The sequence below is a fragment of the Vitis riparia genome, chromosome 5 (genome assembly GCF_004353265.1).
Source record: "Vitis riparia cultivar Riparia Gloire de Montpellier isolate 1030 chromosome 5, EGFV_Vit.rip_1.0, whole genome shotgun sequence".
Classification (NCBI taxonomy): Eukaryota; Viridiplantae; Streptophyta; class Magnoliopsida; order Vitales; family Vitaceae; genus Vitis; species Vitis riparia.
The window spans coordinates 19,578,756-19,594,591 of NC_048435.1; the positions used below are offsets into that span (position 1 = coordinate 19,578,756).

The 15,836-nt window shown below is 33.6% G+C and overlaps 2 protein-coding genes across 2 annotated transcripts; one reads left to right on the forward strand and one right to left on the reverse strand.

The window, feature by feature from the left end:
• The first annotated feature begins 2,701 nt into the window (after positions 1-2,701).
• On the forward strand, positions 2,702-10,470 carry LOC117913895. Its single transcript, XM_034828999.1, has 6 exons — positions 2,702-3,102; positions 5,836-6,031; positions 6,237-6,309; positions 9,204-9,253; positions 9,843-9,956; positions 10,097-10,470. The coding sequence occupies exons 1-6, from the start codon at positions 2,802-2,804 to the stop codon at positions 10,233-10,235; spliced, it is 873 nt and encodes a 290-aa protein (XP_034684890.1). The 5' UTR covers positions 2,702-2,801; the 3' UTR covers positions 10,236-10,470.
• Positions 10,471-11,094: 624 nt separating this feature from the next.
• LOC117915251 (pentatricopeptide repeat-containing protein At1g02060, chloroplastic) lies at positions 11,095-15,226 on the reverse strand. The gene is made up of 2 exons (XM_034830809.1): positions 12,760-15,226; positions 11,095-11,661 (listed from the first exon to the last, which is right to left on the reverse strand). The coding sequence occupies exon 1, from the start codon at positions 15,224-15,226 to the stop codon at positions 12,986-12,988; it is 2,241 nt and encodes a 746-aa protein (XP_034686700.1). The 3' UTR covers positions 11,095-11,661; positions 12,760-12,985.
• Between the last annotated feature and the right edge of the window lie 610 nt (positions 15,227-15,836).

A 15,836-nucleotide genomic window follows, 5' to 3' on the forward strand; every position in this document is an offset into this window, starting at 1 on the left:
AAATTCCGATTTCCGAATTTAATTCTCAATTTCCAAAATTCCATTCTTCGCACTTATTTATTTAATCATTATTATTTTCGTTATTTTATTTTGTTTATTTATTTATTTTTTAAAATTTCATCTTTAAATAATTTTTCAAAATTCTGATTTCCAATTTCCAAAATTCTAATTTTCAAAACTTCCATTTTTAAACAATTTTCAAGTTTCCAATTTTCATAATTTAATTTTTTGAACTCCAATTCTCAAATAATTTTTCAAAATTCCAATTCTTAAATTTAATTTCTGAAATTCCAATTCTTAAATTTAATTTTCAAAAATCCAATTTTCAAATTCTATTTTTTCGAATAATTTTAATTTCACTCCAATTTTCAAATATTTTTTTTAATTCTATCACTTTTCATCTTTCATCGAGGTTTTAAGTTACTAAAAATCCTAATTTAAATAAACTTGCTACATTTCCCTTCAAATAAACATTTTCACAATTTTTTTTTTTAATTTTCAAATAACCTTTTGTTTCTCTTGAGTTTACATAAGCAATAATGATTTTTATTTTTATTTTTCATAATTCTAAAACAATGGAATTTGTGAAACCAAGAAAGATAAATTGGGCTTTGGTGGGGGCCCAACATCAAAGAAGTATTACTTAAAATAAAAATGAACTTGTCATGTGTGTCATAGGTGATTTCATATTCTGTTTGGTGATGCATGTGATATATTTTACGCTCATTCTTGTACACTAACCCCATTTCATGATAGCGCATTATTCGCTTGCTGCCAAAGTACGCACCCGCTCTCACTTTGACCATTCTCTACGCTTTGTTTTGGCTCCCAGTGTATGATCATCTTTTGGTATCCACGTTTAATCAATCAATTGCCATATATGTTTCATTTTATTAGTAGAGACCCATTTTTTAAGAACTTAGAGGGATGCTACGATCTTTACCGTACCTTCCCAATAAGGAACCTGACCCCCAAGCTTCGATTTGATTTTTCATAAACCACATTTTTCGAATAAGGAGTCACACTTAGAGTTTTCTTACTTATTTTGTTTACCCTTTTTAAAAAAACAATAAAATAAAAATAAGTATTCCAAATCATTTTCTAAACAACAAATCATTTTTTCATAAATAAATAAAAAAAGAGTTCTGTAATCGAGTGGGAACGCATCAAACAAAATATGGAGTCCACAACAACTCTTACATGACCTTTGTCTAAGTGCAATGAAAGATGATATAATCAATGAATTGTTTTTCAACTTTACAAAGATAATATCTATTAACTAATAACCACTATTTCTTTAAAGCTTGTTTAAGATCAACACCTTTCTCCAACTGGTTTCCACATGAAAAAACTGGCTTTAAAACTGGCTTTAAAAGGTACCATGGATTCCAAATTACACTCATTCAAAAAGCTATTGAAACTATTGTCCCAAGGCAGATTTAACAAAAAAACTTAAGCCCTATTTGGTCACTATTTTTAAAAATAGTTTTATGTTGCCCAGGATTAAAAAAAAAAAAAAACTGTTTGACAATAGAAAAATAAAAAATAGTTTTATGTTCTTAAAAATATAAAATATGATATTTTCAGAAAACATATTTTAGTTATTTTCACTTATTTTTTGAGTCATTTAAAAAATAATAATTATACAAATATGAAAAATAATTAAAAATAAAACATTACAGATAAAAATTAACATATTTTTGACAAAAACTGTTTCATATTTAATGTTTTATTTTGAATCATTCTCCATGTTTTTTTTTTTAAAAAATAATACTAAAAAAAGTCAAAACAATTGAAAAGAACTAAAAAATGTTATAAAAAAAATCACATTTTCTATTTTTAAGAGATCACAAAATTATTTTTTGTTTTGTATTATTAAATATGTTTTATTTTATTTTATTTTATTTTTTTTATGGATAACATAATTTTTTTTTTTAAAAAAAAAATAGTTATCAAATAAGGTCTTATCCATCCTTGAATCCATTCATACTACATTGTCTTCCGCCTTACTGAATTGTGTTAATTGTTATAATATTTTTAATTCAGTACTAAAGTCGTATTTAATTTTTATTGTTTAAACAATTTTTCATAAGGGTTATTTGATTAAAATAGATAAAAGATATTCAAAAGAATAACCTCTTTATTTTTTGAATAAACTTACCTTTTATCAAATTTTTAATGCCATTGTTCAAGCTCTTTTGAAACTAAAAAGGTAATAATGTGATGGAGAGTATATTTATAATTTTTAATAAATGTGGATTAATTTCTAAGATTACGTTTGGTTTAAAAAAATTTGAAGGAAAATGTAAATGAAATAAAATAGAAAAAAAAAGTATAATGAAAGAAAAAAGGAAGAAAAATAAAAAAATAGATTTAAATTCATTAAATTATTTTTAAATGTTATTTTAAATTTATTTCACTTATTTTAATTATTTAATTAAATATTAAATAATTTAAAAATATATAAAATTTTAAATAATCTTAATTATATTTAATTTCTTTAATATTTCTCATAATTTTCCTATTTATTATTATTATTATTATTTGTATTTTTTTTTTTTTTTTGAGCCAAACATAACCAAAACGGGTGGATTGTGTAATCCTTTCGCCACAAATATTTCTTAGAAAGGAAGCTCCTCCCTCCAGGCTCCAGGTACCGTGTGTATGGGCCACGGTGTTGGACCGGCGGTCCGAACCGTGAAAATCATGAACCGGGTTATAAGGGGGCGCCTCGAAGGCTCGAAACCTAGAAACAAGTTTTGAGTTGGGAGTTAGGAGGGGAGCAGAAAAACAGCAGGAGAATGGGGAGGGAGAAAGAGGGGGAGCCCTTAAACCCTAAGGAGACGATGAAGATGAAGAAGCCCTCACGACTGGGCCCTAAGGCACCTAATCCAAAATCTAAATTCAACAAGAAGAAGAAGAAGCTTACTAACATTGACAAGAAGAAGAACAAAAACGACAGCAGCGACAAGGTGGGAGCCAAGAAACCCAAGCCCCAAGCAGAGCCCATTTCACCCTCACAGCAGCTGAATTTCTTTCTGGACCAATTTCAATCCGCCAATAATCTTCAGCTTTCTTCCCTCGAATCCGACTCTCTCACTGGTTCTTTCCTCCTCTCCTTTCTCTTTAGTATTCTTTTTGCACTTTTTTTTCCCATTTAATTTTCGTTTCAGTTTAAATGCACGACAATGAAGATAAACGCATTTGCATATTCTTTTGAACTTCCGTTTGGATGTTGGAGAGTATGAGAGATTGAAAAGAGATGAACTAGGAAGAAATTTCAAATTTTCTTATTTGGATTGTTGTGGCAATTAGAAAGAAAACTGAAATATGATGAAAATTAATTGATAATTAACATATCAAAGTTCTTAAGTCAAATTGGATTTGGTTGGAGAAATTTTGTGTTGAGCTCAATGGAGATATTCTAAGTAGGTTTATGCAAAGGAGAGGATTTTTTTATTTTTTATTTTCTAATGTATAACATAATTTTAAAATTTAAAACATCTTTTTGGAAACCCTTTTGTAAAATCACCCCTCCCAGCTTTACTGAAAAGAGATTCTAGGCATTCACAAAAATCTCATGCAATGTGCTTATGCTTATATGGAGAAAAATTTGGCTAATGTTATGTGCTTGGCTAATAGAGATATTGCTAGCCATCTTTTTTTAAAACAGGTTAATGTCACTCACCTCCCCTGATTTGAATTCACTTAGTCCTTATTGGTTTGAAAATTCATCAAATATCTCTCTTATTTTGAGTCAGAGGGTTTGAAAATTTGTCAAATACCTCCTTTATTTTGAGTTAGAGGGGAGGTGAATGAAAATAACAAATGAGAGGTAAGTGAGGTGTTTGATGAAATTTCAAGCTAATGGGAGATAGGTTTATTTAGCCAAAACCCTTTTTTAAAACTGTCCACTAGCTTCAGACCTCTGGCATGAACTATTCAGACCTGTTAAAATTGAGTGCCCTTCCCACATAAAGTGCGATAGAGATAGTTATATCCTTTAGAATTTTTAGGGGTCTTTTTAGAGGTTGGGTTCTATGGTATATGACTCGTCTCAATGTAATTTAGATTGTGGTTAGAGAGGAATGCTAAAATTTCCTAGGATGGAGATCTATAGAAGCTCTTTAGGGCTTGGTTTATCTCTATACTTCTTTGTGGCCCTTGTCACAAATGCATTTTGTTGTACCCATTTGAGCTTTTAATGCTAAATTGAATTCGCATATGTAGATCCAAGAAGTTAAATGGAGATTCAAGCAACATGGTTTCCACCTCCAATGGGTTCTATAAAGTTTGTTTTTGATGATTGTCCCTTGGAAAAACATTAGATTGAAGGAGCATTTACATTTTCCAAAGTGGAGGGAGAGGGTATACCTATTGCGATAGAGATTCAGTCTATTTTAGAGGGTTTGTCATATCCTAAAGTTTTGAGATTTTAGCATTATGTGTTGAGGGTGATTCCGCTATTCTCTTTTGTTGGATATGTAAGAGGGAAAGAGGTCCATGGAAGTATTGGATCCATCAAATTATTGATGTTGCGAATGATTTGAGATGTTCTTTTTCTCAAGCTCCAAGTGTTGCTAATCAAGAAACAAAGCATTTAGCCAAGTGAGAGATAAACACTTGATATCCTTTATTAGAGACTTTTTACTTCTTTGAGATGTATAGTGCAATCTTGGGTCATAGTGTGTTTTTCTTACATTTGGAGGTACATTATATACTTTTCCTTTTTGATAAGTGTTTTATAAATCTTGGAAGAAATTATCTTCCTTCACTGCACCTCCAAGTTCAATGCAACGAATTATGTTGTTTCTGACAAAGAAAATGTTATATGGACACTTCAAAGCCTGAGAAGTACCCATGCCGGAAACACCATGACAAGGATTTGGGTATAGAATGTGTCTGACATTGCCTATTGATAAGGTGCAGCCAGAAGTGTGTCTAACGAAGAAGAATTACAAATTTTTATTTTGATATATCACTAATCTTAGACTGATGTTGGACATTCTATCTTAGTTATATGATTTAATTTGTCTGCAGAGGTTGAACCAAAGAAAAGTGAAATTAGATTATTTGGCTCTATTTTGCGTCTTAAAATCTGGGTATTGAATGAATCTAACACTTAGACTCATACCAGCCTTGGACTGATGTAATTTACTCCATGTAACATAGGAGAAAGGCCAAAAAGGATGAGGTTAGAGGCACTAAGAAACAACATGATCTGTAAGGATCTAATAAAGGATTTATAAAACGGATTTCAAGTGGTTGGAACTAAGGCTGTGTTGACTGAATCTAAAGGTCATAATTCTATTCTTTGGAAGATGAAATAAAATTGTGTATCATTTTTTGGCCCCATCATTGGATTATAAATCTAGCTTCTCCAGGCTTCTCCATTCTGTGATAATAAAGAGACTGATTATTTTCTAGCTCTTAGATGAATGCAAATTTAAAGAGTAGTATAACAGATACCTTAGTGCTAATCCATTCAACGCTAAAAGAGAATATTCTATACATCCTCTAATCGAACCATCAAAGAGAGGTGTGTAGGTTATTACTTGATTTCTGGGGATCACATGGAAATTCATTCCATCAGATTTTCTGGTTCATTTTAGTTGCCATATTGCTTAACTTTGCTGTTAGTCTCATTGCTAACTGCATAGCTGATAAAACCCTTTTCTGTTAGTTGAATTGTGATTAGTGATGCATATGCATTGGGTTCATGAAAACTTGTTGATGTAAAGATTTTACATTTTTGTTTCCCTCTTGAAAGGATGTATAAGCTTACATGTGTCTCTGTGTGGCTGTTTTTTTTTTTTCTTCCCTTGAAATATGCAGAAGCATGCATTTTGGATCTATCTCAAGGCCTTGACCAAGAGGTTAGCACCTTAGGGAAACAAGTGAAGGCTGCTTTCGGGCCTTCATGGAAAGAAGTGCTTTGTGAGGGTCAGCTCATGGAAGGAAAAATTGATCCTGGCAATCCAGCAGTTCTTATCATAAGCGCATCTGCTCTACGATCATTGGAGTTTCTTAGGTAGCAGTCTATTCATTCATATTTATTCAATGGATATGATATGATGTAATGTTGCTAAACACCAAGCAACATTGTGATATATAATAATGGAAGTGTAAAAATAATAAAGAACCCATTTGTTCTGCCCTTTTTTTTCTCCTTTTCTATTTTCTTTAACTTTCTCTTGAGTATCTTATCACTTAAAAATACTTTGTGCTCTCTGCAGGGGCTTACAGCCATTGACTAGAGAATGCCCTGCTGCCAAGCTGTTCTCAAAGCATATGAAGGTTGATGATCAGGTAGTCACTCCAACATCTGGATTCTCTGTTGTCCATGCAACTTCATTGGTACATTAATATTAAAATGGGAGGAATGAATTGGAGAGGTGTTTGTGGAATGTGGGATTATTTATTGATCCATGCATACCTTGACTGAAGGAGAGGTTTTTCAACGGGACATTAAATCAATAAATCCTGTATGATAGAAATGTTTGGTAGTTAGAGACTACAACTGCACCTGTAAGGAGTGGCATTGTTGAAATTGTAGTTGAAGGTGCTATCAGCATAAGGTTGAGGCTCAATAAGATGTTGACTGGGTCAACAATGAAGAGCTTGATTTACAAATGGTTATGTGCTGTTCAGGCTATAAAGTTCCCAATAAAATCATAGAAAGGAGTCAAGGACTCGATGTGGTTTACAGTGAAGAGTGCAGGAGGTGTCTTGGCATGATGTTTGGTCTGTGGGTGGATCTCTTAAGATGTGGTTCCTGAATTAGTTTATAATTCCAGTGAATGAGGAGGCATGTGTGGTCCATTTGGTGCTGGAGGAGGATGAGGAGATATAGAATACTAATTTTATAATAGACTTCCATGATTGGGAAGGAATTAAAAAAGCATCATCTCTGATGGATTATGTTCCAACGGAAAAGGTGTTTGGGCAGCCAGGATGCCCCACAATGGTTGCTGACTGTGAACAATAAATTTCAATCAAATTGTTTTACAAGGAGACAATAAGTGGAATAGATGATTTTCCAACCCAAAGAGATAGGGTCCCAACTTTTCTATATAGGTTGCATTTTTCTCCCAGTTGTAGATTATTTGTTGCATCATTGCACATTTGCTTAAGCTTGTGGGATACTTTTTTGCCTTTTGATAAACACTGTTTTGCCTTGGATCTCATAGTCTCCTGAAATAACACTGCTGTCCAGCAAATCATTTAATCTGGAAGAGAATTGATTTATGATACTCATTTCAAATTTTTCTATTCTTTGAAATATGAAACCTCTCTACATTTTCCCAATCAGAACAAGTGGCTACATCATATGTTCCAAAGTTTTGAGCTTCAGGTTGGAGTTGTTGCTATAATTAAGGAAAGAAACTGATCTGCTCTGCCCCAACAAGCTTCCTTTTTTTTGGTCTTTTGATATCTAACAAGAATAGTATTTTGTATGTACAAAAGATAAAATGATAAACCTCCTGTTTTCTCAATCACATTTAAGGCATCGCTATCATGCCTTTGGTGGTTTGATTGAGAAAGTTCACTGTTTACGATTTCCTACGACAGTTTTCAGTCTTGGGTCTATATATTGGTATTATTTCAAGTAAATGTTTTCTTTACCATAAATATTTAAGTTTTTTTTTTTTTTTTTTTGTGCAGTTAGAATTCCAAGAACTTTCTACTGTTTATATATTTGTAATTGATTTTTCCCTGGAACTCTATTAAGGAGAATCCTATTCCCATTGATTGAATACTGAAGTTCAATTTTATTCCTAGTACCCAAACATGGTCTTAGGGTTTTTAAGTTATACACACTTGGCATTGTTTGCCTTAGGTCTTTAGTTGGTTGTTAGGATTTTGTTTTGCTATAGACAAGAGTACAGATTTTGAGTTGCCCAAATGACAAAGAATCAAATGAAAACATTTTGGCTTTCATCTTCTTACTGTGCCATCAATTATCATATGAGTAAAAATTGAAGGTTTGACAATGTTGTCCAAGTGGGGTCTTGAATATCATGTCATCAAAAGTAGGTAGGGAGCAAAGACCAGAGGCTCCACTTTCATAAAACAATTTGGTGGCAACATAGACCTAAGTGGTCATGTGGGAGATTTTTCAGACCAAAAATAGTACTTTAATGCATGGATCATAAGTCCCTTCTAACTAGTTGCGGAATTCAGTCCCTTCCAATATGAGTGTCAAACTTGCCTCCCTCTTGGAGCCCCTTCATACTAGCATCAGCCTTATGATCTATGAGCAATTTCCTGTGCTAAACCAAAAAAAGAAAAAGAAAAAGAAAAAAAAAAAAACCAGCTATGCTAAGCTTTCCCAATATTCTCTGTTTTTTTCCCTTTTCACTTCCCCCATTTATATCTTTCCTACTTATTAATTTGTGTGCATTGGGCATAAAATCTATTTTCTTTTATTTTTTTTCCTTAATTTGAAGATTGTTTTTAAGTTGCATACTAGCTTGTAAAATAGTAAGAGATATCATGATTTTCTCTGGTGGATTCATTAAACCCTTTGATCATTTTAATTGTTGTGTTCATTTGCTAGGTCATGACATGATCAACAATGATAATGGCAAAGCCTTGATAAACAATGGCATTGAGTACAAAATTTAAATTTCTTCTATAAAAATGATTGTGTCAGATGCATGGTTATGATCAATTGCTTATGCCTTAAGGAAATATTGTGATATTGTTTTGTCACTAGATGGAGACTAAGAAGTATTGAAATTATCTTCTGATGAAGATTATGGCAAATATTTGAAAGTTCTTGAGTTTCCATCTTCTTTTATCTCGTTCTCTTATTTGTGTATTCTTTTGAATGTACAAAGCATGGAAGTTTTGTTTTGAGGAGGTTCTATTGATTGTGGATTATTATGCTTATCATGATAATTGTGTTTGGATGTTTCTGCTGTAGACTATAAACATTCTTGTGAAATTAGAATTGAATGCTTATTTCAATGGTGTTCTTGACGATGAATGTTCTTTTCCTGGCTGTGAGGAAGAAATACTTCATTTTCCTTTTTTAAGAGACTTGATTACAGACTTTGCCCCAATTTGCCATAGCATAGACTTCAGAATGAACTTATATTATTTGAATTCCATTTAGTTGTGTTACTTTATTCTAACTGGATCATTTCTCTCTAATTCTCTAAATATGTACTATAATATTTGCCTTTTGGTTCATGCAGGTATCCATTTTAAAGAATCGTGTTAATATTGCCAGCGGTACACCTAGCAGGTTAGTGACCCACATTTGTTCTTGGTTTTCATTAGTTTTGAAGGAAATATCTTTATGAGGGCATCTTTGGCTATGAATTTAGGTATTTTCAAATTAAGGGTTTAAGATTCCAGGTTTTGGGCTGAGTGGAGTAGCTTGTGAGGATATAGTAATCTTGGGCTTTCTGCCAATATAATGAGAAATTGTCTGAATTGAAGAAAATAAGAAGAGTAAATGCTTGTTGGAAAAAAAAAATTCTCCTTATGACTATATGCCTTGCCAATGTTTTGACTTTTTCAGTGGGGTGATTAAGATTCCAAACTTTGGCTTTCATCATTTTTCCATTTTAACTGCTATCTTCATTTTTGAATATCTAAAAGCAACAAGAAGCTTCTGTTCCCAAAAGAAATATGTTTTCAATTTTGTACTTTCAAAATCTAGGGGAGCTAAGCAACAGATTCCCTACTTTTTGGTTGATTTCCATTTTTTCACTATTTGCTTTTGAAGAGTATGTTGTCTTCTTATTCCTTACATTATTATGCTTTACAACTTCTTTTCTGCTTCAACTTCATTTTTATTTCAACCGAATAATATGCTTGTTTGGTTCCAGGATCAAGAAGTTAATTGACGTGGAAGCATTAGGGCTTTCAAGATTATCAATAATTGTGCTTGACATGCACACAGACGTTAAGGGATATTCCTTGTTTACGCTTCCACAAGTCAGGTATGATCATTGGTTTACTTGTCTCCATCATTTGAACCACTTCCCTCTTACCTGACAGGAAAAGAAAACCCCTATTTAAGCTTATGGTCATATGGATAAATCTCTTATCTAAAATGTTTTCCCTTGCTTACAATGGGCAGGGAAGAGTTCTGGGACTTGTACAAGAACTACTTTCACCAACGACTTCTTCAAGGTGATACACAAATCTGTCTCTTTGGTAGAATACCAATTGGGTCTGACAGTAAGAAAAAACAGAACAAACAAGTTACTGAACAATGAATAGCAGCTTGTTCAGGTACAAATTTTGAGCTGTATGTTGTGCTTGTACCCTTTCAATTTTCCGGTGTATTGCAGGTTTCCTTCTGGAAGGAAAGTCATACATTTTTGTAGCTTAAATGATCAAATTTTTGTGTGCTTTTGGAGGGTTCTACATCTACATTGATTAGTTCAAAGATCATTTACTTATGATTGATTCCTTTTATTCTTTTTGTAAAGTTAAAAAGGAACGAGGAAAGAATCTGATTACTTTACCTTTCTGGATGTTTGATTATTGCAATTAGTAAAAAATTTGATTGATATCCACAATCAAGTAGCAGAAAGTGAAAGCTTTAGGCTATGTTTGGTTCTCAGAAAATTTAAGGGAAAATGCAAGGGAAAGAAAATACAAAGGAAAAATAGAAGAAAATAAAAAATGAAGGAAAATAAAAAATGGATTAAAAGTTGATAAGTTATTTTTATTTTTTACTTCAAACTCATTTTATTTATTTTAACTCATCAATATAAAGATTAAATAATTTTAAAATACATAAGTTTTTAATTAGTTTTAATTATATTTGATTTTTTTTTATATTTTTTTATAGGACAACCAAACATGAAAAAATCATTTTCTTTTGCATTTTTTTTCTTTTCTTAGTATTTTTCGGGAATCAAACATAAATTATTAATGAGGAGGTGAGACTTTCTATGCCAGGTGTTTTCACTTTGAAGGGAGTTTTTGGAAATGGTCCCCAATTTCACTGTGAAGATTTTTTTTTTTTGTCATTTCAGGCCCCCAATTTCATTTCACTGTGAAGAAAAATTGGTTACCAATTAGGCCCCCAATCAATTTCATGCAAGCTATTTTTATGTGAAGAAAAGCTAAAAGAAATGGTCTCTTTTTGTCATTAGGATAAGCTTATGAGTCTTTGTTCAAGAAACAATTAACAATTAACCTCATTTACAATAAGGTTCACTAATTGCCCAACCGCACTTGAGGTCACAAAGCTAATGTAGTACACATCACCAGGAGAAACAAGTTTATTTTTTACCCATCTTTATTTTCCTCAACAGTTCTAATAATGTTGTTAAGCAATTTCCATTGCCAAGACTACCACCTTCTCTCTTTAAGAAAGTAAGAAATCAGATCTTGAGGAACCAAATCAGAATCCCCAACTACCCCAAGGTGATGCTCAATGGCAACATAAATTCCACCATGATAGGGATGGCATATGACTTTAGAATCTGCTTCATCCATGAGGACAATGGCACCAATTGAGGCGGTAGACTTCACTACTTTTCTGTGAGCCCCATGTCTTTCGAGCATCTCTGGCACCACCACCCTATAGAGGCTTTCTTCACTTTACCATGACAGAAAATGTTCTATGCACCACCACCTTACTGCCCCCTGAGAGTTGGTTCATGCTTCTGGATGATTTGCTGTAGTCCACTGCCATATCATTACACCGTAGCATTAATGGTAATGGTAAGCAATCATTCAAATCTAAGCACATAAAAACAATTGAATTCTCATATGTCAGGAGGCAACTAAACTTCACCTTAGCCCTCAAATATTTTATTTTACGTAGCACACCACAGAATTGCTGAGAAATAATTTCTATATTTCCTTTAAAAAGGTTCCCCAAGTGTTGTACCTAAAGATCAGATGGGCAGTGCTCCTTCATTGTGGATGAACAACAGAGAAAAAAGAAAATCCCTAGATGCTATGCTCAGTTAAATAAATTTCTTCACATGGTCTTTCTCTTGTTTCCAAGAGCTGGAGATTTGGATTATGGCAACATCATTATGCCTTTTTTTTTTCCTTAACAGATTAAACACATTTCAAAGAGATAAAATGAGGCATGATCTTGAAATCTTGTCCATCTTGTTTATAAAAGAAGAGTTTGCCTTTTTGAAGAGAGCATGTATGGCTCCAACTTCATCTATTTGTCCATAATTTGTTGCAGCTAGCTGTGTGATTCTGTAATGCTCATCCTACAATTGGTTAGTAGTTTTTCAAAACTTAGCCAAAGGCGTTGATGATGATAATATAACCTTTACAAATGTAATATGCAGACTTTAATTATTGAAAAGAACAGAGGAATGTGCCAAACTCCCAAATGCCTCCTTGGCTGCATGGGGGAGGCAATTCTTGGAAACAATTTTCTATTTCCCATATCATGTTTCCCAAACATCCAATTTTGAGTTCACTTAAAAAGAAGCGTCTTGAAGTCCAACAATACCACACCTCTCCTCTCAGCAACATCATACAAATTATCTATAATGATTTGATGATTTTACCAAATGACATCCTCATCAAATGATATTGTTGGAAGTTTTGTAAATGGTTCACTTAGGATTTTGGCATCATTGAGGATTCCTACAAATGACCTACTGGTTATTTGTTTCGGTGATAGAACTGTTTTAAGGTGAACGTGAATTTTGCAAAATTAACATATTTTTGGTTGGAGGATATTAAAAACTAGGACAAGTAAAATGGGCATTCTTAGAGCACCAAGGTTAAAAAATAAGTTTTGAATACCATCACCTGATGTTAGAAAGTAAGCAATCCACACCAGCCCTGCCCTTTCTTGATCCCTTGATGCTTCAATTCTGTGGAATGGATTAAAGGACTTCATCTTTGAACTCCAGAGGAACTCCTTTCTTCGTACTGAAAGCTGTATATACAAGGCATCCATCAGAGACTCGTCTCCATGCATTAGGAATTTATGATGATTTTCCAATCATGAATATCTTACAAGAAGAAAACAACATCAAGGTCTTTCCATTCTAGAGCTGACTTTTGGACCAGTTCTATCTGATTGCCACTGTTTTGGGACTTCTGGCATCTTCTTAGAAACAAACTTGGCTTCATTCAACCTTCCCTCAGCCTCCAAGGAAATTCTCAAATCTTCTTGGCAGGTTAAGCGATGTTGCATTCCTTTCTCCACCAATTCATAGTATAAAGCAAATGCTTCTGAAACCTTATGGGCCTTACAAAGGCCACTTATAACTGTGCTGCACATATCAATATCGACACTCTGTCGCTTCTCCAAACTAAATAGCAACATTTTCTGTGCCTCTAGTAGCTTTCTACTCTGGCAAAGAAAGGAAACCAATTCTTCCATCTTAACCAAATATCCATTCTCATAAAGCAACCCAATGGTCATGAATGCTTTATCCTGTAGGCCACTCTTGTAGAGTAACCTTACAGTATGTGTTGAGAGATCAATATTTTGTCTAATCCTTCTCTCTAACATCAGTTTTACAAGGCTAGCAGATTCATGAGCACAACCTTTTTCCATAAGTGCGGCAAGTATGGAATGGAATATAGCCGTAGTAGGAAGATGAGAGCTCTTTAACATCTTCTCTAGACTTTTATGGGCAAGAACAGGATCACCCTTCTTCAAAAGGCCATCAATCATCAACCCATAAGTCTCAGCATCAGGCACAAAATCTCTTCTTAACATCAGAACCAAGAGATCAAACCCAGCTTCTGGTGTACCTTCCCTACAGTGCCCCAGGATCAAAGTCTTGTAAGATGGAGGATCTTGTGTCCCTCTTTTCATTAGCTGCCTAAAGACTCTCTCAGCCTTCTTTGTTTTCCCATTACTACAAAGATACTCAAACATGGGATTATACGCTGCAACAAGAGGCTTACATCCTGCATCATGAAGCAAGATCTCCTTCTCTGCTAACTCATCAAAGAACTCCTCTGCTCTCCTGAAATCCCCTCTCTGGCACAAACTCCTAATCAGCACACTGTATGTAGCTGAATCAGGCTGGACCTGTAATTCCGACATTTTCTCAAATACACTGAATGCTTCCTCCAACTTTCCCATAGTGCAGTGGGCTTTGATCAATGTATTGAGGGTACATGTATCAGGTATGAATCCTCCGTCCCCTACCATTCCCTCCAAAATCTCCTTTATCTTATCAAGCTTCTGAGCCTCACAAAGCCCTTGAATAAGCGTATTATAAGTAATCTTATTTGGTTTCAGTCCTCGGCTAACCATCTCTGCTAACAAACTCAAAGCCTCCGCCATATCCTGCTTCATACAATACCCTCTAATCAAAGTTGTATAAGTAACAACATTGGGACTCAAATTTGGACTTTTCTTGACCATACCCTTCACAACATTATGCGCAATTTTCACCTTCCCTGCCCTACAAAGGCCATCAACAAGAGTATTATATGTAACAACATCTGGGTCACACTTAAAACGCGACATTTCTTTGAAAAACCAAAACCCTTCATCCACCATTGAGTTCATACAAAAACCTCTTATCAAAATGTTAAAAGTGTACGTATCAGGCGTAACCCCATACGTATCAAGCATTTCATCAAACAGCTGCTTTGCCATACTGGTTCGACCCCGCTTAAGCATAATCAATAAAAGACTGTTAAATGTAACCACAGAAGGCGACACCCCAATCTCCTTCATCGTCTTAAAAACCTTAATCGACTCCTGAAACAACCCCGCCCATCCGTAGCTCCTAATCAAGCTATTAAAGAATCTATCCCCAAGCTTAACCGCCCCACCCGACTTCTTCTCGATGGAGAAGACAAAATTCCGAGCCGCATTGAGGTTTCGGCTTCGACCCAGAATTTCAATCATCAAGAAATATGATTGCTCATTGTGGGTGAAGCCTTTGGCCTCCACCCATCTGAAAAAATGCAACGCTTTTGCAGGGGTTCTGATGAGTTGGAGGGTTTGGAGGACAGTGGTCTTGGAGAGGGAGGGGGCGAGTTCGGCCAGAGACAACTGGAGTTCGTGCGACCATGGTTCAGTGTTGATGAGACGAGCCATGGCTTGGGATCTTTTGGTTTTGGTAGCCGCTTTGAGTCCTTCATTGGGAGTGATTTTGATGGGTTGTTGAGAGGAAATTGACGAAATGAACTGAGTGTGAATTAATAGAGAGTTGAGAGGAGGAGTAGAGCTCAGATTTGAAGAGAGGTTGGAGGAGCATCGCTTCAGGGAGGATGCAAGTGGTGAATGGCCTACGGAGGCCATGGGAGAATTGTAGGAGTAGAAGTGAACGCCACCTATAAAAACTAAGCATTAATTAAAATAATTCTAATTAATTAATTAATTAATTAAAAATAAATAAAATAGATTTTTGTTTTAAGGCTATATTTAGCAGTATGAGCGACTATTTAATATTTTTATCAAAGAAAACGACTGAATAAAATCTTATGAATTCGTGTGATAAGAAGCCTTTTATTTAAATTTCTATTGCATAAAAAAAAAATCAATTATGATTAAAAATTATATATTTTCAAATTATTTAACTTTGATATAAAGAATTTTAAAAATAATTAAGATCAAATTATAATATAAAAATAATTTATTAATATTAAATTTAATTTTTAAAAGTTTTTCCTCCTTATCTTTTTTTTTTCTTTCCTTATACTTCCTCTTAAATTTTCTACAAATCACTGTAAAAAATTTAGGGTTTTTCATAAGTTGTTTTCAAAAATATTTTTCTTTTATTTTTTAAAATAGAAAAACATGTTTAACAATAAAAAAAATATATTTTAGAACATATTTTAGTAGTTTGTCATTATTTTCACGTACCGTACATGTTTTTTGTTTTCTAAGTTTTAAAGAAGTATGAAGAATT